The 23,047-nt window shown below is 46.8% G+C and overlaps 1 protein-coding gene across 2 annotated transcripts in view; it reads left to right on the top strand.

Moving 5' to 3' along the window:
* The window catches only part of MNT (MAX network transcriptional repressor), a 43,004-nt gene extending 20,395 nt beyond the window's left edge, over positions 1 to 22,609 (top strand). For both annotated transcript variants that reach the window (XM_040578745.1, XM_040578738.1), the window contains exons 5-6: positions 19,216 to 19,408; positions 21,086 to 22,609. In XM_040578745.1, coding sequence (XP_040434679.1) covers positions 19,216 to 19,408; positions 21,086 to 21,801 — 909 coding nt within the window. In that variant the 3' untranslated portion in view covers positions 21,802 to 22,609. The remainder of the gene's footprint in view (positions 1 to 19,215; positions 19,409 to 21,085) is intronic.
* Positions 22,610 to 23,047: the final 438 nt, after the last annotated feature.

Genomic DNA, 23,047 nt, shown 5'->3' with positions numbered 1-23,047 from the left:
GAAATAAAGGTAAAATTGAGTTGTGGTGTTCACAGACTGAGTGAAGGAATTGTTAGTTTGCTTGTTTAGTATTTGTGGAAGTGGTTAATGGTAGCACAAAAGAAATTCTTAGAGTTGTCCTCTGTGACTGTGAAATGAATAGCATGTAATGCAATTAAAATTCATCTGGAAAATGGAAGAGTTGCTAAATTTGTAGTGCAAATGGAGAGTGCTGATAGACCTCATACATTTTGCTGGAATAAAGGGTACTGAGGATATTCACAATGGGCTTTTCCACAGTAAAGTGTCATCTCTTTTCCTCGTTTTCTTCCCAGTTTCCTCAGTCTTTCTCAAATACCATTTCATTCCTGTGTTCAGAAGTGCTGCACATTGACCACTTGCATCAACTTTACTTTGGAGACTTAAAAATGACTCATCACCTTTCAGATTTAGAGCAGCTCAGCCCTTCTCATTAGTCTTCACTGGTGACTTCCCTTGAAGAGCCTTTGGTTAGGGCAAGTTCTAATGGTACCCAGGTAATGGAAGATGGCAAAGAAAAGGAGAAAATCTATTTTGCTTAAAGTAGCCATTTTTGGAGATGTGCTTGTATTGTAGCCTAATGGGCATTAGAAAAGATCTGAGCCTTTAATTTGATTTCAGGTAGGCTGGTGTTGGTAGAGATGAGCTTCCATTAGCAGTAAGGGAGACGGAGTGACCCAGTCACCCACTGTCGCATTTGGGGGTTGAGTCCAGAGTCAGGATGTCATGAAGAGAGCAGTTTCTGGCATGGTAGCTGACACTCCGTGAATATTGATACAGGTGCAGACGTATCTGTGAGCAGACTCTGCACTCTGGCAGCACTTTTATTCTGTGCTTTTGGAAGACAGCTTAAAATTCTCTTTGAGGATGTCAGGGATGAATGATTCTTCCTCTTTCTTCTCTGGGTCTGTTGTGAAGTGTGTTGAGGCTTAGATGCAGTGCAGTTTTATGCTACCTACAAGTGTACGTACCAACATCTCCGCAAGTTGATAGGAATTAAACTCATCAAGACCTCTTAGGAAGTGTAAACTACTTGTATGATAGTCCAGAAATTACTCAGATTCAGAATGGCATTTTGTTTCCTTTTAAGTTTCTACCACTCAGGGTCTGTTTCAGTTCCACCTTTGAATTGTTTTTCCCATCATGGATCCATTCTGGGAATCAGAATAGCTTGGATCAAGTCTGTTGCCCAGCTACTCTGGTGTGCCTGTGCTGTTCTGTGTGCCCATCATCTGGGGCTGAAGGGGGTCTCAGGGTGGTGAAATTGCACTGTATGTAATCATTCAGTGAAGAGAAAATGCAGAAGTTCTGATGGTTAACAGTGTAATATTTACATCCCGGTATCAGGGACTGTCACACCATAGGTGGCTGTAGCTGCACAGCTCTGGTTTACCTGCTGCACTGCCTGTGTGCACCACAGACATGGCTTGCAGGAGAAACTGCTGTGGTGACTTGTCTTCGGGTGTGTAACGCCAGTGTCAGCATCCCAAACGCCCGGCTGCCCACATTACCTGCAGGATGGCTTTGGGGAGCACCAGGGAGCAGCCCTCCGCTTCTCCCACCAGTTCCAGTGCAGAGAAATTGAACCCACTTGTCCAAATGTTGTCTCTGTAGCTTTCCACTTACAGGGTAACAGGGCTGGTTTTGTGGTGGACACGTGGAGTTGGGGTGCTGCAGGACCCCAGCACTGAGTGGGCCCCGCTGGGTGGAAGAGGAGGCTGGGGGGTAAGGTGCAGGTGGGGTGCAGGAGGTGTCTGCAGGAGCGAAACCCTGCTAAAGCCCTGAGGCTGTGGGCTGCGGGCACAGCACCTGCTCCCTGGGCAGGGGTCTGCCTGGACCTGGACATGCCACAAAGGAGAGCTGCCCCCTGTGACAGCCCAAGGGTGGCCACAACCATGCTGCTGCATCCATCTGTCTGTCCATCGGCCCTGGGCTGCTGCCGGCAGAGGGGGAGGAGGCTGGTGGGTCAGCCAGCCTGCGGCCGGGTGCTCACCTGCCATGGTGGTGAAGGTCGTGGTGACCTCAGGCCTGCCCCGGTCACCTTCCCCTCTCCTTTGGCAGTGAGCTGCAGTGCAGTGTCCACATCCACGTGTGCAGCGAGCACATGGTGAGCGTCAGCCCTCCTGTGGTGTGACTGCCCACCCGGGGTGGCTGGCAAGTGAGCTGGTGGACTGCGTGGCCATGCCTGACCCGGCACCGGCAGCTGGGCTGGCTTGCTGCCCCGCGGGTGATGGACACAGCATGGCCATGCTGCTTGTGTAACCTCCTGGCTGGTGCAGTCTGCTGCTTGCAGTGCCTGGCCTTCTCCTCCTTCTTGTGGGCGGTGAAAGCGTCTCTGGCAGCTGCTTGCTCGAGTTCGCAAGCGGCAGGGAGTATCCTGAAGCAGAGTGTTTTCCTTGGCAGCAGCTTCGCCGTGGGTCTGCGTGCCTGAATCACGGGATGCAGTTGAGCTAAAAATTTGAGTGCTCTGTTTGTTTGCCTGAAAAACCCCAGATGATGAGAAATCTGATTTGAATTTTCAGAATTCAAAATTAAAAATTAATCTTAAGTATTTTTTTTTAAAAATCATTTTGATTTTAGCTTATATCTTTCTCAAGAAAAATAACTCACGTGAGTATGGGGATGAGATGAACTGCTTGCAGATGATGCTTGTCTCTCCCCAGGGGTTACAGAGAGCATAGATGGGACTGCGGACTGGGCTGGGACACCTCTTACCAGCTGAGGAGGGGTGAGATGAATCCCAGCCTAATCTGCAGGCAGGAGCACAGAGTTGGTCATGATTACAAGAAAAGAATTTAACAAACCATTGCTTTCTTGGCAGCAAATCATGCACCAGACTCGGCGTGTTTCACTTGACAGGCTTGGTGCTTACCTCTCTTTCTTGAAAAGAGAACAGGGGAATTGTACAAAGGAGATTAAAAAACAAAACCTCTTACTCTCAATATAGCAACGTAGTTTTTCAATAAAGGGGGAAACCCCCACCAAAAAAACAAACCCAAATGAGTCTTGCAGAGGAGGAGTGCGGCGTGCCAGCCCTGAAGCTCTGCTTGGCTGATGATCTGTGCCCGCAAGGAGTATGATGGTGCACTAATTGTTGCAGCCTCTCTTCCTACAAAATCCTTTTTCCCTTATTCCAGCTGGAACTTCTTGGAAACAGACTGTTTGTTTCCTTGGCTGGATTTAAATATTTGTATCTGCATCAAATCAGATAAGTCAGAAAGTTAAATTCCAAACTTCCCATGGAACTGTTACTTTAATTTATCCTTAGAGCTGGGCTTGTGCTTTGCAATAGTAAATTAGAATCTCTGCGATTAAACACACTGTTGCACAAAGGAAATTAGGCTGAATGCAGCTGGAAGTTAATAATCCTTTTAAATAGTGATTCAGTTTTAGGTGGTGTAGGCTGTTGTGCTGTGGCTCTGGGGAGTTGTCCCAGCGGGTCACAGCAGCGGGGTGGGCTCTGGTCCTGAGCGGCAGAGCCTGTGACGAAGCACATTTGTTATGTGAGCTGCTTCGCCTGGCATTCTTCGCTCTCCTCCCAGCAAAACATGAGTGAAAATGCTGGCGGCCTCTGGAAAGTTTCTAAGATGCATGAAGTGATGTGGAAAAAAAAAAAGCAGTGGGAAGAAAATGTTTTTGCTTTGAGAGAGCAGAGCCCCATCCCCTTGGCTGAGGCAGGCCACTGACACAGTGTCTCCCAGCAAGGACCAGGCAGGTCAAACCTGTCACCTCACCAGAGAGCCACTCTGTGAGGAGGAATTGCACCACGCTTCACTTGTGCTGGAGCAGGCGCTGCTGGTGTGGCTGGGGAGCAGGGCCCTGCACAGAAGACGTCAGACACAGTTCATAGCCAGGACATCTGTGCAGCTGGGTGTTTTGATTTGATTCTCTTTGAAGGATTCCTTGCCTGCTAGGAAATGTTGTAATCATCTTAGTTGGAAGCTAATTGAAGCCCTTAAGCAAGACTGTTTTCTCTTCTGTGTTCTCAAACTGTGCCTGTCACTATGGCACCTGAACACCTTCCAGTTTCAGGGGTTATTTTCTGTTGCATATTTAGTGTAAGATGACCTCCAGGCGATTTGCTCACCAGGTGATATCGGGACAGCCAGAATGAGACAGCTCATGAGCAGCATAGCCACAGTCTAGCAGATTTCAGATCACACTGCAAGTCCTGCTTGTTCGCCGTTTTCCCCAGTACAGCTAGAGTCAAATGCTGACTAAATAATAACGTGCTTACAAAATATTAGACAAAGCTGAGCTTCCCTGGGTGTGCAAAAGACATAGAGTAAAATCCTTTGAAGACTGCAAAGCAGGGCGCCGCTGCGATCCAAACTTCTGCACAGGCTGCTCAGATGTTTCAAAAGTATTGGCGGGGGGAATGCTGTGATGGTAGATGTTGAGCCTTAGTCCTACAGAGAGGAGTATTTGCTCCATTTAAGGAATGGACTTTACAAATTTATAGACGTCATCTACCAGTCCTACTTGCTGCTTTTAGGATTAGAGAGAGAAAATAGCTGTGATGAACTTATAATTAAAATGTGACCAATTTGTCATTTATTGCCTTGGGAAGGAGCAGGAAGGGTTGAATTTCTGTCTCCCCCAGGAGCTGGTGTTGGCATTGTACCCCATGTCCCACTGACTTGATGGGCACTGTAGCAAGGCCACTGGCTGGCAGTAGCAGAAAGCTTGCCTCTTGGGCCATGCCTGTAGATTCCCAGGAATCACCCAGATAAATATGTGATGCAAACCAGTCTTTTGATTTTTCTGGTTGTATGCACTTAGAGAAGTGTATAAGTGAGTGGCAAAGCCATTCAAAAGCTACAAGACAGCTTGTGTGGACAGGCTGCAGGCTTCTTGCTGTCACTTGAGCTGGAGACCAGGTAACCAGAGAAATATTTGACCATATTAAAATAGTCTCCATCTTCACGATGGAAATCTTCCCCTTCCAAACCTGGCTGAGGCTGGAGCAGTGCTGGGGTGCAGCTCCCTCCCGGCTCCTTGCGGTGGGTGGAAGCAGCACCTTACGGTTTCCGTGATCTGATGCCTTTCTTAGGAGTAAAAAAAAAAAAAAAAAAAAAAAAATCATCATAGTGTACTGGACTCAAGGTAATTGACATCTCTTTACATTCCCAAGTAAATTACTGCGTTGTTCATTTTAAAGGGAATTGTGCCTGGTTTCCTCATCTGATTACAAATGTGGGCATCCTCAGCTGAACTGACTTCACATGGCTGTGCTGTGGCCTCAGCTGACCTGCTGGCTAGGTCACCACTGCCCAGATCAATGTTTCTTTCCTTTGTCATATAAAACTGCTTTAGACTGAAGTTAAAGCAAGGACAGAAGTTCATAGGTCTCAGATCATTGTCAGGTGGAAGGAGAAATAGTAGTTCAACAAACTCTAACCAATAGGCATAGAAAGAGAAGCAATTATCCTAGGTGGGAGAAGGGACTCTCCTTTGTAAACAAAAAACCATAATCCTGCAGCAGAGGACCTGTCAACAGCAGTCATTGTACCTTGATGCAGGAGACTGGTTCAGTTTTTCACCATTAGCACTAGTTGGTTATTTTGACATTCCTTGTGTCTGCTCTGTCACCACTGTTCACAGAATGTGCCCTTCTGTAGCATCTCCTGTCCAGGTGGTATGTTCACAAGTCATCAACTAACCTGAGAGCACAGAATGCTGCGTAAGACAAACAGTGAATTACAGGGCTGATTCCTGACCTTCTGCCCAGAGTAGAAATCCATTGTAATGTGACTTACCTGTGCTCATAAGTTATGCTAATTGTTCATATGAGATGTTTAAATTGCCTAAATTCCTTGCCTGTTCTCTCTGGCTTTTCAAACTGCTTGAAGCAACATGCTGTGCACCTAAAAATGATGCAGTTGCCCACCTATGCCAACACTAAACAACAGAATTGGCTGCCTTAAGGGCAGATATACACAAAGTACTGTCAAAAGATGCCTAAATAGTGCATGTAAAAAATCCTTTGTGCTGTCCTTTTTAAGCTGATCTTGTGAACATGTGAACAGACCCGATACTGTTTTCACATTTGTTATATTTTCCTGTTAATAACCACAGCATCTCTTCTTCTTTTTGTTTGATTTTATTTATTGGTTGCTTCAGCAGTGCCTGAGCACAATAATTCATCCCTGTCTAGGGTAGAGGACCAGAACAAGACCAGTGGACTTCTAAAGTCCCATGGTGATGCTTAAGTTAGGGTTTAGGTGTTATATAGATGAAGGAGGACACTACAAATGTCATATGCCATACTACGGACAGAAATGCCACGCATCTGACGTTAGCATTTAGTCTTGTATAAACACCAGAACCCATTTACATTCAAACACTGTAGTGGCTGGATTATCGATCAAAATGCATAAGGCAAACTGTGATGCTGAATCCAATTAATTTCCCCACCTTGGAAAGTATAGCTGTAACAGTTAATTTTTTATTCTGTGCCAGCTACTAGCTGAATATACTTATCTATAAAACTTGCCTGGCAAGAACTGGCTCAGTGCTTTCAGTGCCTCCTTCATGTGAACAGCACTCACATGCCAAGCAGTGCTTCTTCATGTTGTTTACCTGACCCAGTCAATTGATTCTATCTTGTCTAATTAGCCTGAATTTCATTGCCAATAATAAAGGCTTCCAGCAACAATAGGCTGTAGTCATGCAATGTGGTGTCATTTCTAGATTTCAGAAAGTGATGAGAAATAAGACCTGTAAAAAATTATTGTTTAGTAAAGCAAATTGGAACCTGCTTAAAGATGTGAAACAGGTAAGAATTAGGATGTAGGGCTGATCTCCCACTGGAGTCAGTGAGTGTTGTTCATGTACAGCAAGTGCAGGGTCTAGTTCCTGCCCTTAATGGAGTCATTAAGAATCAGTTTTAGCTTCAGAGGCATGACATCAGGCTATATCAATACAGGAGATGAGGTGCTCAGTCTGGGAAGCCGGGCAGTGCTCAGAGACCTTCCAGTCCCTTGGCACTCAGCGTGCCGGGCTGAGCCAGCCAGCCAGCGTTCCCACTGTCAGGCGTGTTTTCATAGCTTCCAGCATGTGGCCTGGGACTGTGCTTAGCATGCAGTAGTGCTGGCATCATTTTCCCTTTGGGTGACTCACGTGGTCATTGAGGAGAAGAAACACGGGATTCCCATCCTGAATCAGAGTTTTGTGCTCGAGCTGGCACAACCACCAAAACTGATGTGGGCTCCCAGGCAGCTGCAGACATCTGAAATCAGATCCTCTGCCATCACTCCCCAGCTGCAGCATTATCTGCCTGGAGGGAGGCTCCATCCAGGGAGCAGTCTGTGGATTTTTATTTTCAGGAGTGACCACAAAACATGTCATGCAGTAGAGTTCTTAAAAATGCCCAGCATTTGAACCTCCTTGGGTGAGTGGAAGCTGTTTCTTAACCTTTGCCAAAAGGGACGGTGATTTTTTTTTTTTTTTTTAACTGTGTCTTGCTTGTGACTCATACACGAGAGTTTAGAAATGGTGAACAGAGTTATGAGTCTTGTACATGTTACTTTTTAATTGTTAGAGAATCTACATCTATCATACTGCTGTCATTTAAGTAGTAGTTTAAAGAAGCACTCAAGGTTGTAAAAACCAAAACAACCTGTAAGTGGAGCACAGCACAGCGTTTTGAAATGACAGTTGTGTTGCAGCCTGTTTGGGTCCTGGTGCTTGTGCTGGTTGTCATCTGCTGTCAGAAGAGAGTGCACATGATGTGACGCAAGCCATGATAACTGCAGCTTGATTGCATGGGCTTTAATTTATGTATAATGTTGCAAAAGTCACCTACCTTTAAAACAAGGCAAAATTTCCAAACACAACAAACCCCACTGACATGGTAACTGTTTAGTTTATTTTGTGGTTTTGCTCTTCCCAGAGAGCCTGATAGGAAAGAGGTCAGGGGCCTCGTGGCACAAGGTACAAGGGTAGTTTGGATTCCCGTTCTTGTTAGTAGTAGCAAAGGTGTGTGTTGATACTCTTTAAAATGACAGTAAGTAGTTACCAGCCAATTAAGATTACAAACAAATAGCTGCAAGAAAACAATAATTGCATGTGCCTATGTACAGCAGAGTTCAGCCCATGTACTACAGAGCTTTGCAGCTGTAGATGTTGGTGGCAGCCTCGCTAGACATTGTCAACTACAAAATAATAAATGAGGGGGATTTTGAAACTGTCATACAGCAGCAGGAAGTTGGTATTGGCTTAATGTCCTGTTGTTGTGTTGGTATTACTCTGATGTAATAGAAGTACTGATAAAACATGCTTTGGAGGACATGGAAGCACAAGCAAGATTTTTAAAAGGCTCCCTGTCTCTGTTGTTATTTATCAAAAATTAATAGTGACTCTGATCCTGCCCGTGCCTTGGACTTGCCCTGCCAATTTTTGTGGTTTTATCCGAACACTTTTCTGTCTGCAGCTGTGATTTCTTTTCCATCTTTTTCTCTTCATTGTCACTGCGGGGAGAACCCATGCAGGCTGTGGGAAGCTGGGCGACCTGGTGAAACAGCGAAGCTGCCTCTGCACAGGAGGTTAACACCTGCATCGAACAAACAAACCAGAAAAAAATGGATTAATTTTCCCAATTTATTTTTCTTTTATCCTGCCTTACTCATCTTTTACATCATTATGAGTTAAAATACTATATCCAGTTTAGATTTAGAATGTCCTTTTCACTGTCAACTTAGTACTGTTTTCTGAAATCTCCCTTGGTGATGTACTGTTCATTCAGGGACAGCCAGTATAACACCCATAGGAGAAAATACAGTCTGCAGTCTTGATAATGAGATGTCAAGTAGGGACTGCTGGTCCTGTCATACCGAGATACATCTTGATCTGAATAACCAAGCTGCTCAGGTCATCTTGAGACAGCACTTAGGGAAAATTATGTCATTGAAAATGATGGCTGTGGTTGAAAAAGGAAGGTAGATGTCTGGTGACCCGTTGTCCTGTACAAGTTGTGTGCCATCTGTTGGGCAGGTACCGAATTATTCCCTATATTTGTATTTCAGGAGAACAGGAACTAGCTTCCTGAGGGTGATCGTGCAGTTTCCTGCAGCATTAGAAAGAAAAATTTGTATTTGGTCCTCTTCCCAAAAGGCTGAGATCCTTGAAATGTCTCTAAAAGAAGATTGATTTCATTCTGCAAATGTTCTGCAGTGACGTTAATGTTGCGCAGGTTGGGTGGGTTTGCAGAAAGCTGGTTGATTCTTGCTATACTGTGCTTTTGTGGAGTGGTGTGTGTGGTGCTTCAGAGCTGATCGTCCCCAGCAGCTGGCTCCTTCCTATCACTTCGTATTTAGGAATTTCTTGGGACTTTTCCTACTCGAAGGCTATCTCTCAGCCCAGTGGGGCATGCTGTGCTGTGTGGAGGAGCTTCAGCCATAGGACCACCTTCATGGGGAGCAGTGGGGAGTCTTGAATACTGGCAGTGTGCAGGCATGGTGGGCACCACAGCTGCTGTGCTGGCCAGCGCTTGCAGCCCTAAACCCTTTAGCATGGAGGCAAGGATTTTCACTCGTGCACAGCTTTGATTAGTGGCCTTGCACAGGTGCTGGAGTTGGTTTGTGTTTACCAACTAGTTTTTATGGTAGCGAGGGAGATGGGTCGAGAGAGATCCTCTGGTGACCCAGATCTGCTCTGTGGGCCACAGGTGGAGCCATCAGGATGTGAGTAACTGGCACTGACCTCTTTATGGGGATGGAGAAACAGGGAAGAGAGGTGGTGCGGAAGGATGGCATCCTTCTCTGAGTTACCAGGACCTCAGCACCTCAGACCCACTGCCACAGTACACATTGTGGTGGGGTGGTCCTCTTCTGCTGGGGATGGTGTTTCTGTCAGAACTCACGGTTGCTGACTGCCATCACCTGCCATCACTGTTTTGGGAGGTGTGCTCCTCTTCCAGGAGAGCCCTCACCTACCTGTTCCCCCAGGCAGCTGCTCTAAGCCCGGCAGTGTTTATGTTGATGTGCAGCTTGTGGTGCATCTTGCCTGTTGTCTGAGCCAAATCTGTACAAATACGAACAAAGGGAGCGCCGTACCCGGGACCCATCCAATTCTCTGCTTTGTCTCCCACAGTGGCTGCTGTGAGATGCCTCCAGGAAAAACACAAGAATACTGCAGCAAGTTGATGTAGCGATAGTATGTCTCCACATTAATCTCCTCCTCATCTCTAGTAGTAAGAGATCTGGCTGTAGCTCTGAAGTATAACTGCTTGTTGCTCTTCAGAACTGCTGTCTGTACATCATCACATAGGCTCAAGAAGGACTTGCAAGGGTCCCACATCCAGCAGTTGTGTCATTAATGATAATTGCTCCTTGAAATGCAGCACACTTTATTTTTGCTTGCAGAAGATTATTACAGTTTTACCAGAGACATATTTCTCTGAATAACAGTTTTCTGAATAACAAACACGACAGTATTTTGGGATCTTTGGGGCATCCAGAATTCATTAGCATCATTAAAAACATCTTGCTTATTTTGTGAACAACAGAAACTACTTTAAAAAATAAAAATAGGAAAACCACATGACCAAACTTAATACCTAGTCATTGCAAATAACACTTCAGGTTTTTTAACATTGGATCTCTCTTAACTTTGAGGGTCATATCAAGGAGTAAACCAGATTGGTAAACTGGTAGAAACCAGAATGGTTTTGGTGATTGGCCCCTGGGCATGGCTGTGTCTTTCCCTGATTTATGTTTGTACTATGTGTGTTCCAGTAATTCGCTGCTTTTTTTTTGGTTTTTCTTTTTGTTTTCTGAATTTATTCTTTGCCTTCCTGATTTGGATTCTTCCTACCCTCTACCTTAATAAGTGTTTGAACTTTGTCCAGGGAGCAGTGCTTCAGGAGCCTGGGTCCTCTTGGATCTGCAAGGGCAGTGCAGATAGCCACGTTTCAGCTGTATTTTTATTCCAGATATTATGGCCTGATGTTTTGGGGTATTTTTGTCAGGAGTCTTAAGTGCTAACAATGTGCAAATAATAAATGTAAATAACAATGCATGTTCTCATTTTCCCATGATTTCTCTGCTCCAGGCAGATTTCCTATTCTGTGAAGTATTTCTATCTAGATACTCATCTCTTCCCTTACAACTAGATTGCATGGTGGTGAGTGCAGAAAAAGATGATGATGACAAGCCCCTGCCCAGCACACTTATCTTGTACCAGCAGAAAAGCTGGTGCAGCCTCTGCAGCAAATGACTCGCTCATTTCCTGAAGTCACGGTGCTTGCTGTATGCGTGTGAGGGTGAGGTCACCTCCCAGAATACAACAGCGCTCTTTGGCTGCCTCCCTCGTCCGGGGGTTAAACACATGGAAGACCTGGGTCATGAGCCTGCTGGCAAAGTCTGTGAGTCCCAGAGGTTCACACCGCACTGCAGATCGCCTTGTCTCCTTTAAGGATCCGCAGGGTAACAGCCATGCCTGGGATCAGATCAGCCTGCTGCCGGGTGCTGGTGATTAGACCTCAGGTAGTGTGGGATGGTCTCTGTTTCACCCTGCACGTTTTATTTTGGTGCTCATGAGAGCTTGGGAGGCTGAAATCGGCGCACAAACAGTGGTAGCCTGAAGTCCTTTTTCTGCTCCTCCGCTCCCTCAGCACACAAGCAATGACTTCTCAAAATCCACTGAGAACTGGTCACCTCAGGACCCCTCCCCGCGTTTCCCCCAGTGCCAAGCACTTTGCGTTAACGTCTCAGAGCTTTGGGTTGAGCCTGTTGTGATTTTGCATTGTATCTGGGGAAAGTGGGACTGTAATTCTATACAGAGAAAAGGTCTCAGGAAAAGCCCTGGAGAAGCTGCTGTAGTAGAGCCTGTCTGGGTGTAGCTACACGTGGGTGATCTCGGTGGGGCGGTGTGCACGGGGAGAGCACAGCGGCAGCGGTGCGGTAGCTGCGTCACTCACTGCGGTGGTACTGTTGTGCCGTGTCCTGTATTTTCCAGTCGGTGGTACCAAGCTAGCACATCCGGCACTGCGGGATTTCATCTCCAAGAGCCAGCTGAATGAAGCAGTTACTATGGAAACCATGGCTTTGGTTCCTATGGCAACCAGCCGGGGTTTCACACAAGCAGAAGGAGAGGTACCACTCTCACCTCTGCTGATGGCCTGATCCTGCCTGATCCTGCCTGGTGCTGCTTTGCGCAGACTGAAGGGCCTGTTGGCATTGGCAGGAGCTCGGGGCCGGGAGGTCCAGGGTGCAGGAGCAGGTCCTTGGCAGGCAGGCTCCGGTGGGGTGCCATCACCTTTGCTGGTGCAGGCAGCTCTGCCGCTGGTGCGCACACTCGCTGCAGAGCCTGGGGACACTGGCCTGATGCTGTGGGGGGAACCAGCTCTCAGTTTTCCTGCTTTCCTGGGCTCTCCTTCATTGCAGCAGGTTGGGTTAGGTTGGGGCAAGAAATTTCTCTAGATGCTGGGCTTTAAATAAACCGCTCATTGCACCTGAAGAACTTGATAGAAAATTTAGCGCTATTCAAAGTAGGAATGCCCAAAATTGGTGTAACTAATGCAGACCCCAAATTACTACAGGTGAGTGTGGCACCTCTGCCAACAGAGCCCTGGGGGCTTGGGCTGTTTGGGGACCGCAGATTCCTCAGCATCCCTCTGTCTTCTTGTTTCTGGTTGCAGCACTTGTGGAGACAGGCTGGTAGACTGCTCATACTGTGTATCTGTTGCACCATGGCAGTCCCTGCAAAGACAAGATCTTTTCCTTAGGGTTTAGCTTTTTTCCCCCGTTATATGTAGGAACCAAAGCTCCATACAACAGTGGAAAGCCTGACCAGCTGGATCAGGTCTGTGCTGAGTTGCCTGGAGGTCCTGCAGGTGGGATTGCCACTCAGGAACCTCCCCCGGCCCAGCAGCTTCTGGTTCGCTGCGGTGGCTGCAATCCCAGTAGCAAAGAGTTAAAGAATCTGGCTCAAAATTGGAAGCCACTTGCATGATTGCTCATTGATGAGAAATTTTTAAGCAGTGAATGCCATGTGATAGAACACAACAGCTGAAATAAGCTTCTGGAAAAGGTTATAATTGATAATTTGTTCTAAAATTGTTAATATAACGTTTATAAGGGGAGCTTTTTAATAAGGCCTTTTAAACCTCACTAACGCCAACTATGGGGCGAGCATTATTCTGGAGGCAAGCGCAGAGAAAGCATTGGGGGAATTATTTTCAATCTTGACATAAGAATAAGCAATTTAATTACAGCCAGCTATAAAATAGAAAATTCTTTACAGTGACAAATGACTGTTGCTGCGGAGTGACAACAGTAGTTTGTGTCTGGTTTGTTTACCAAATAACGGCAAGTGAGATGCGCACAAGGACCAACTAGCAGCTCTGAAACAGCAGCCATGAGAATGGGCACAGGACTGGAATGTTACAACTGCTATTGCATCAGGTGTTTGCTGTCACTGCAGTTGTGCTGGTCTTGGGTAAAGGTGGGTAAAGGCTGCTTTGAAGCTGACAGCTACATGTAAAGGAGGAAAATCAGATACTCATGGGGAGCAAACCCGTGTATGGATTTTAATTTGGTGATGGCTGTTTAAATAAAGGAAACCTCTTCATGGCTGCCCTTGCTTCCTCATCACCACTTCTACCTGTGTAGGGTAGCAGCAGCTGCTCTGCGCAGCAGGGATGGTGCCTGCCCTGTGGGGAGGGTTACGGTCAGAGCTGGTCCCAGGCCCTTGCTCCTCTGCAGGTGTTTCTGAGCAAAAGACTTGCTCTCAGCTTCAAACTCAGGTGTGCTTTCCATGGGACCACTCTTGTACTTTATATTACACACGTGTTGAAGCATGTGGCTATGTCAAAAAACACCTTTTAAATGCAGCTTTCACGTTCGGAATTGTTCTTGTAGGGAACCCGATCCCTGCAGCAAACAAGTACAGTGCACTTTACTTGGCCTCAGCTCCCTATTTTGCCTGCGGTTAGGAGTTAAACTGCAAGAAACATAAATGTTTGGAGTGAAACGATCAACTCGTTTTCACCAGAGCCAGAAGCTGATTTGCAAAACTTCCCAACCATTAAAAGCCATGGATGGATTCACGTGAAAATGAGGAAATCCATGGTTTCTTCCTAGGATAAATAGGCTTCCCCCACATCAAGGTCAAGATTTACTGGCTTTTTTAAGTGATGCTCTTGTGGAATTTTTTTAAGTGCATAGAAGTGAAAAATAACTCACTTCTGAAGTTGTAGCTCATGTAGCTTCCTTACACTGCAGAGTACAAGTTGCCTGGGCAACCAAGGTTTCCAATTTCTTAACATTAAAAAAAGAAATCCTACAATCATCACTGCACAAACATAAGGAGAAGGGTCTGTGCTGAAGTTTGTTGCTTGGAAAAGAGCAGTCTTGGGACTGGGGAGTATGTGTGTGTCTGTTGAGCTGGTGGAAATCATGCTGCCTTCTTTGGTGCATGTGGGTTGTGCTCAAGTCTCACCAGCTTTGGGTTGTGAGAGCCCTGTGGCTTTGTACAGAACAGAACCAAAACTGTGGATGGCAACACCTTGCCTTCTTCAGGGGTCTGCAGCTCCCGGTGCCATTCGGTCCTCGCCACTCTCTGAGGAGGTGGGAAAACAAGTGCAAATAACTTCAGTGACTTCCACCATGAATAAAGAGGGTCGATGTCTCATGCACCAGGTTAAGCGAAGGGGTTGGCACCAGACAGCTGCAGGTGCCTTAATGAAATTTCAGATCTTCAAAGACAGCTGGTTGGGCATTTGCATGAATTCCTTTTATTGAAATTTCATTCTTAACTAGTCATTTGGTTATATGTAGTTTCAGGGTCCCCTCTGCCCGTTTCAGCTCTAGCCTTATGTGCCAATTCTGTTGGAAGATCCCAAAGGCTTGGGTTTGATGAAAGGAGTGACTGTGTGGTTGCTTCTTACTTTAAAACTTATGTGGCTTTTTTTTTTTTTTTTTTTATTGTGTAGGATCCGTTGTGATACTGCTGCTGTTTTAGAAAAAATGTACTGGAGATCAGTGCGTGTCTCTAAAGGTGTTTTCTGTTTGGGAGTATGTAGGTGAGCAAAGTCAGAATGACTAAGGTTTGGCTCTTACTATGGACTTTCTACTGACTGACAGAAAAATCTGGCACCTGACATGGGCAGGGTGATCTGCAGAAAATAACGTGTTGACAGGCAGATGCCAGATAGCCCTCTGTTCAAGGGGCTGCTGGTGGTGCTGGTCAGAGGGGATGCAGGAAGGCGTGCACCGACCCTCTTCCATACTAGCTGCCAGTGGAAAGAAGTACAAAGGCAGGAGGGTCTGTGATTCTCAGTGATTCTGGGAGGGTCCCTACTTCTGCCCCTCTGCGGCAGGTTCGTGCAGGAGATGAGTGCTCACTGCTGCATAGGGGCCGGCGGGTCAGGGTCGGGTCCGTGGGTCTGTTCCTGCTTGCAGGGCACGCACACAGCCCCTGCGGAGCTGGGGAAGGTGCTGCTCCCTGCGAGGCCAGTGCCCACAGAGAGCGGGACAGTGCTCGGAGCAGAGCTGCAGGAGAGGGAGGAGGGCTCCAGTTAATCACACCAAGTTCATTATCTGGTCAAAGCAGCTCAGCTGGGAGATCCATCTTTACCAAGCGAGCCGCAGTGAATTGCATCCTAGAATAGTTTTTGAAAGATTACCAGTGCCAGCAGAGACTCCAGCCCATCTGCTCCTCCAGCCTCCCCAGCAGCTTCCCTTGGAGAGCACCCAGCCTGAGAGCACGCCGGCTGGGGGGGGCCGTTTGCAGGAGCCCCAGGAGGAGTGTGCGGTTGCGGGGAGTGGCTGCCAGGAGCTGGCACCCCATCAAGCCGCTTCCCAGCACGGGGAGCGCTGGGGCTGCTGGCAGCACAGCGGGAGGCAGAGCCCACGGGGCCGGGCTTGGAGTAGTGCCAGCTCCCAAAGCCTGTGCTGGCAGAGTGGGGTACCCAGAGAGCAACAGAGTGAGCTCCATGGATCTGCTTGCTGGGAGACTCGTCCTGGTGCTTGCTAAGGGTTTGCCTGCCGTTTCAGTAATTAAAAGTTTGTAAACTAATTACCAGACGCCCTGCCCATACCTCAGTCGTGCTTTCCCCTGGTGCTGGGAGTCTTCTCTCACAGCAGGGAAGCAAGCCAAATCTGGTTAAATACACTTGTGCTGTGCACAACACAGGTGCTGCGGCTGCGTGGATTTCATGCTTACTCTTCCTGGAAATCTATGTTACTCTGTTCTGCCCTTTCGTTGCTATGCCCTGCATGGAGAACGTGTTTGGAGAGAAGAGCTGCAGAGAGGAGCTGTGCTCATGTCTGTGCGCAGCATTTTTAGTCTTGAACTTTCTCCTGCTTGCTTCTTTCCTGATTATATAGTAAGGGGGAAGACATTCAGATGAATTATCTTCTTGCATATTTAAACCTGAGCACAGGAGCATGCGCCTTTCTCAGTGCTTTTGCTTTCCCTGCCATCCCTATATCCCATCCCCATCCTCTGGCTGCAAGGAAATCAAAGCACATGTGCAGCACGACCGTGTTTTCTGGGTCAGGCAAAATGCTTTGGCCGCACTCAGCAGGATAAGAGACTTATAAACTAGCATATGGATTTTGGCTTCAGCCACGTGTGAATCTCCAGGTTAGAAGTCGGTGCTGGTGCAGAGCCAGGGCTCTGGGAGTCCCTGTCCCTGCTTGTCTGTGTCTCCTGCACCAAAAGACAGCCTGCTGCCCCAGTAACGCCTCTCACAGCTGTAGGCTACATGTCTGCTGGGATTTCCCAGTATAAAACTTCGGTATTGAGGAGTTGGCGTACCTGCTACCTGCTTAGGGTTTAAAAAGCAGCGAGAGGGACAAACTGCCCCCTTTGCCTGAAAACTGTCCATTTTGAGGCTTTTAGCTGAGCTACAGCCAGCTGTGCCAGGAGGCAAACCGTAAGCTTTTTGAGAGGAGTTGTCTCCATTTACAGATCTGGAATGATTGTGTCCTGCTAATACATGTTGTTTGGCCATTTTAAAAATACTTCCTTGTCTTGTTATTATCGGGGCAAAGGTACCCTTTTCTATACGAAGGAGGCAGGAGCTATCCTAGTCATTGCGTTGGCTCAGGCTGAATTAAAGGCCTGGCTGAAAAGGCTTTAAATGTATTCCTGGCTAACAGTGGAGACAAAAGACTGGCAGAACCAATGAAACACACGAGGTCAGGTTCTGATTGCAGTTGTCCTGGAGAACTCCGAGAGAAATAAAGAGTGTGTATTCAGAAGATCATGAGTCTGATCCTCTGCCACTCTGCTAAGTGTAAGGTTTACTTTTAAATTCAGTGTTTGCCAGCGGTGAGTGAAATCAGAGCATCTGTGCGGGCTGCGTATAGGTGGTATTTTCAGATACGTGCATGTGATTTAGATTCCCAGTGGTGAAACTTAGCTTTGAAAAATGGACAGACTATACGTGGTTTTGCACATTTCACTTATTTTGTCTTTTATGCTTATAGTAAGTGCTGACCTGGACTGGGGGACAGGTCCTGTTCAGTGCTACACTACTGGCTTAAGATCTTGTGAACCAGTACCTTTTGGGAAGATCAGCTATTGCTTTTCTGCTGCACTGCTCAGTAACTGATCCCCATCGGATCTATGGGTTTTATTTCCCATTAATAGTACTGGGCAGCGTATGCCGGTTTTGCATACTGTGCTGACTGACGCAGAATCTCTTCCCTTCCCTGCTGATGAACTTATCAGATTCCCAATGCTGAGTGGGCGTTAGCTGAAGAGAACATACACTGTTCTTTCTCATTTGACTCCAGGATTTCCCCTGTGATGCAGGGTATTGTTGGCTCTTAGCCATCTCTTCTAGGTCACGAGTTCTTGATGTGGTGTGTGTTGCTCAGAAGCTAATTAGTACTTGTGCTTTTTCTTTTCTTCTGACCATGAAAAAGTTCCCTCTCTCTCTGTGGTTTATGTGCTGGTTATGGAAATGTACTGTGATTTTGTGTAGACCAACTTGAACTTGTGTGCCTGAAGCTTGTCTTTTTTCCTTAGCTACTGTCAGTTGGTTTAGTAAAAGACATTACCTCCTCAAATGCACCTTGTTGAAATACGTCACTACATCTGTGGTTTTATCTTCCTGCATAAGAGCAGAGTTTTCTGCACGGGGTTTCTGTCTTCATGCAGGCATGTGGGGTATTTTCCACCTTTCTCAAGCCATGGGCCAGCGGTTGCCGTGCAGGAGCGCTGCTCTTGGTGTAGATGCTTCCTTTCCTTAGGGATGCTTGGAAGTAGATGTTTGTAGTAAAAGCCCTGTAGCCTCACTCTCTGAGTGGCTAACTGAGAGCGGTCTCATGTCCTTTTGCCTGGCGATCAGCGGGAACTGCACCATTTCCCTCCCTTTGCTTCCGTCCCGCCAGTCTGCAATAAGCCCTAATCCTCTTCAAATACTTCGTAAGGCAGGTGAAGTGACGCTGACGTTGGAAGCTGAGTGTTGACCCCTGTTGCTCTAAACTGATGTTGGAGTGCAACAAGGAGCTCCCTTGGGCTGAAACAGAAGAGAGGAGTCCCGGTTTGTGTTGCTGCCCCTCCAGCAAACACCTGCGTGGGACCTCAGACAGCCTGCTTCATGGCCCACGAGCATGCTGCATCCGTGAGCCGTGTGTCGGGGTCCTTACAGACGTTCTCTCCTGCCAGTGTTTGCACACATGTGCCGTCAGTGTCCTGTGTTTAGCTTAGGAAGTCAGCAGGGTGGAAGTGCTGTGCTGGGAAGGGTCTGGCTTCCACCTTACAGGTATGAGTCATAGTCGTAGTTTGGTGCTCTTGGTTCTTAATTTTTTAGTTTTGTTGGGGAGGTTAGAGCAAAAGAGGAAGCATGCAGGAAGAAGATTTCTTTTTCTGTCTTTAGAGTGGCAGAAATACTTCTTTCCAGAGGGAAGGCCTTGCAGCTTCTCCTGAGGAGTTCTAGGCTTTAAATTTACCCCTGGAGTTAGAGGGACTCAACGTAGTTAAGTGTTTCAGTTCTGGAGGCTCATCTGTTTTCCTTCAGAAGGCAGAAGGTTTTTGGCCAGAGTAACCCTTTAGGTTTTTGTGGCCAGTTCTCCTCTTTTCCCTTTCTGCCTGAATTTGAAAGGCTTAACTATATCTGAACATATTTTACACCAGCGTAACTGGTAATTAAAAAAAGGCAAGCTATGCACATGGGAGGGACCAGGTTAGTGTACTTGTCTTTGTTTTCCTTACATTTCTTTTTCTTCCCTCTGCCTTTAGACTTTAAAGAGGAAGGAAAAAGAATATGAACATGAGATGGAGAGGCTGGCAAGAGAGAAGATTGCTACCCAGCAGCGACTGGCAGAATTGAAGAACGAGTTGAGCCAGTGGATGGACATCTTGGAGATTGACAGAATTATTCGACAGACAGTTCAGCCGGAGGATGACCAGGCATCTACCTCGACAGCATCAGGTACCCACAACTTTTCTCTTCTTGTAACTATCACTGTACACCACTGACACAGTTACATAGTGGTGGTGGGGATCTTCATTTAGCATCATCAAGGTTTCTTTGCATTCAGAATAAAGCAAAAGCTTTTCAAGCGATTTGTAATCATCCATATTGGCCTCATAATACACTGCTGCTTGTGTAAAGTAAATTGAAAATTGTGCATAAACTTTAGGTAGGTACAAAGCACAGGTTTGCACATTCAGTCCGCTGATACCTCATGTGGAGATCTCTGCTTTCAAACTATGCATCCCTGCTCATTAGAACTGAGTGGTGTATGAGCATCCTGATGTATTTACTGGTTGGACTTGATAATCTCAAAGGTCTTTTCCAACCAGAATGGTTGTGTGATTCTATGATTCTGTTTGTGCATGGATATGGGAGGGAGTTCAGCCACATAGAGAAGAAGGAGTTGGTACAGGAAGGATCACCAGAGCATTTGAACAACAATGAGCCTTCATGTTGTGTGAAAAGGATTCACAGTGAAGATGAAATGATACTAAAGAATATCTGACATGCTGTTTCCAGTAAGAAGTTTTTCTGAGATAGGAGAGTGCATGCTTTTCTCCGTACCAGTGACATGCAGCAGGAAGAATAGGCAGTCTGTGGATGGACAGTGCTTTGCTTTTCAGAGATGAGAAGGCTGTAGCAATCCATAACCATTTGCAGCAGTTCCTTCGAATCGTGACAGCATTTGCTCTTGGCACACCGGGCAGATGATACAGCAGGTTCCAGGAATGGAAAACCTGAGTTTTCTGGTTCATTTGGGTTTGTATCAGGTCATCACCTCTGAACGTACTCATAGACTCCCAAGTGTAGACTGATGGAAGTTGAGAGTAGGAGTGGTTTGTCAATAGGAGTGTCAACCGTTCACCTCTCCAGCTGGTCTCTGCTGAAAATGATCACTTCAAGCTACTACTAACCACACAGCTTGCCAAAAGGGAAATGTCTTCCCTGGTTTTCCTGCTGCTTCTGTATCTTCCGAGGTTTTTAAGCTGTACTGCATGGCTGGCTTTAGAGCAGGCAGTGCAAGTTGCCCTGCTCGTCTTCCTGATCTCTGCAGGCTCAGCACGTTCCTGCATTCCTTCATTAGTTCCTGGACTGGACGAGAGTCCATTTTCCAGAATCAGACAAGGAACTTGCTGCCATGTTGCTCCATGGCTGTTTCCTTCCTGCTCTGAAAGCAGAAGGGGTGGTACCGGTTGGTGGAACGACTGGACAGGAAAGGAAACCCTGGTCCCCTTCTCAGAAGGAGCCTCTTCAGCCCAGGTGGCGTTCATGCCAGGTGCTCTGCATCTGCCTCTGCTCACGTTGCTCCCCTTGCCTGCCGAGTGAGATCTCTTATTCCTGAGCAAGATCTCTCAGCCTGTTGTGAGCACCCCTCTCTAGCTGGGGCTTCGAGGTAGTCACACCTGCCTGGCTACAGGTCCTTGGCCCACAGGCAGGGAGGAGAGGGGTGTGCCACCCCACGCGGGGCTCAGTGGAGTGTGCCATGCAGCGCCGTGCCATGCCATCTGCCCCTAGCTCAGTGACTCCTCCAGCTGTTGTTTCTTCTGTCTGTGCTGCTTTTAGGGAGGCTGGTTAGTCCAGTTTGTGCTCTGCTTTCTTTTTTATGGGAGTTTCTTCCTTTCATTTTTTCAGAGGGTGAAGATAACATGGATGAAGACATGGAAGATGACAGGCCAGTGAACTCATTACCAAAACTAACCCAGCGCCAGCACCCAGAGCTCCTGAAAGCCGTCCCTTCAAACGCTGCTTCCCACCACCCGGCAGTTCTGCCTCAGCACCTGTCCATCCAGCAGAAACAAACCCCAGCCCACTCACAGCCTCCCATCCAGACACAAGCACTGGTCCAGCCGCAGGCGATCGTCCCTGCACAGACTCACATCGTGGCGGCTTCGACAGTGCAATCGACTGTTATTGCCCACACCGCCACTACCCACGCTTCGGTCATTCAGACTGTCAACCACGTGATTCAGGGTCCACAGACCAAGCACATTGCTCACATTGCACCTTCCACATCCAGCCCTGTGCAACTTACCACTGCTGCTCAGCCTATTGGCCACATCACTGTGCACCCAGCCACCATCAACCACATGGCCCACCTGGGCCAGCAGCTGCCCATCTACCCTCAGCCCGTGGCCGTCAGCCAGCCCGTGGTGAGCCATATTGCTCACACGATCTCGCACCAGCAAGTGAATGGAACCACAAACCTTGGTCAGCAAGCGGTGATGGCCAAGCCCGCTGTAGGAACCCAAGTTGTCCATCACCCACAGTTAGTTGGGCAAACGGTCCTAAATCCAGTGACTATGGTGACCATGCCATCATTCCCAGTGAGCACACTGAAGCTGGCCTAGAGGGGATCGTCCGACGGCGAGGTCTTTGTTGGGAACCTTTCCTAAACTCCATACATTCCAACCACGTCCAACTCCACGGGAGGGAAGTGCAGAACACGCTGAGTGGCAAGGTGCCGGGCTGGGCTGTCCTCAGCCGCCCAGTAACCAGCCTGCTGCTGGCAGCGAGAGACAGGGCCTCTCTGCACTTGAATTTTGCTAATCTGAGAAAACTTCAAAGACAGTTGTTCATGGTGATTTTTTTTCCTTTTATGTGTAATCAGTGAAATATGGATATGATGTTCTTAAGACTTTTAATTTTCCCCTTTTATGTGTTGCTTCTTTGTAGAATAAAAATTGATGATCTCTTTATTGAGACATTGCGTAGAATGGGAAAAAAAATCATAGAAGTCTATATTTATATATATGTGTGTATGTGTGTGTATATATATGTATATACATATATATATAAATATAACATTTGAAGAAGGCCTTTTGTAAGGTTGATTATTTTGCAGGATTATTAGACAAAATTCATTCTTGGAGGAAGAAGACAGAGTGTCCTCTCTAAACAAGAAACTTTAAGGTAGATGGTTTGGTGGACCAGGGTACATCTACAGTAGACAACAAAAAAAACAAAAAAAAAAGAAAAAAAAAAAAGAAAACCCACACGAAAACCAACAACCAAGTTAAACCATGTTAAAGGTAAACCATGTTAAAGGTATTTCCCGTCAATATATTACATTTCAAAAAACCATCTAAAATCACTGTGACTTGTTATGGCATTTTAAGGAAATTCTCTGTCCTGTCTAATAAAAGGAAAAAGAATACACAAGCGGACTTCATTTGTTGCAGTTTTATAAATGACTTGATTTTTATAGCTGTGTCAAAAAAAAAAGGTTTTTATTATTTTAATGGTTGACAATGCTTTGTTTGGATGTTTTTGGGGGGTTTTGTTTTTTGTTTTGGCTTGGTTTTGCTGATGCAATAATTGATTTTGCAGATCTCTGTGCATGGCACTCCCCCTTTCAGGATTTCTCCTGCCAGTCCCAGGCCCCCAGGTTTCTTGGGTTCATTTTTGTTTTGCAGAGGCAGGTATTTTGTGCTGGCAACTTGCAATATGTTGATGTGGCCTGATAGAGTGCGACCAGGGACAAGAAGACCAACAGAAATTAAGTAGATTTGCTGCATGGGTTGATTTTGTTAGTTTGTTCCTGAACTGACCACGTTTTTGTGTGGGAGTCAATATAATTAGGAAAGGGATAAATGT

This window comes from Falco naumanni, chromosome 1, assembly GCF_017639655.2.
Source record: "Falco naumanni isolate bFalNau1 chromosome 1, bFalNau1.pat, whole genome shotgun sequence".
In the NCBI taxonomy this organism is placed as follows: domain Eukaryota; kingdom Metazoa; phylum Chordata; class Aves; order Falconiformes; family Falconidae; genus Falco; species Falco naumanni.
This window is presented reverse-complemented; position numbering and strand designations above follow the sequence as displayed.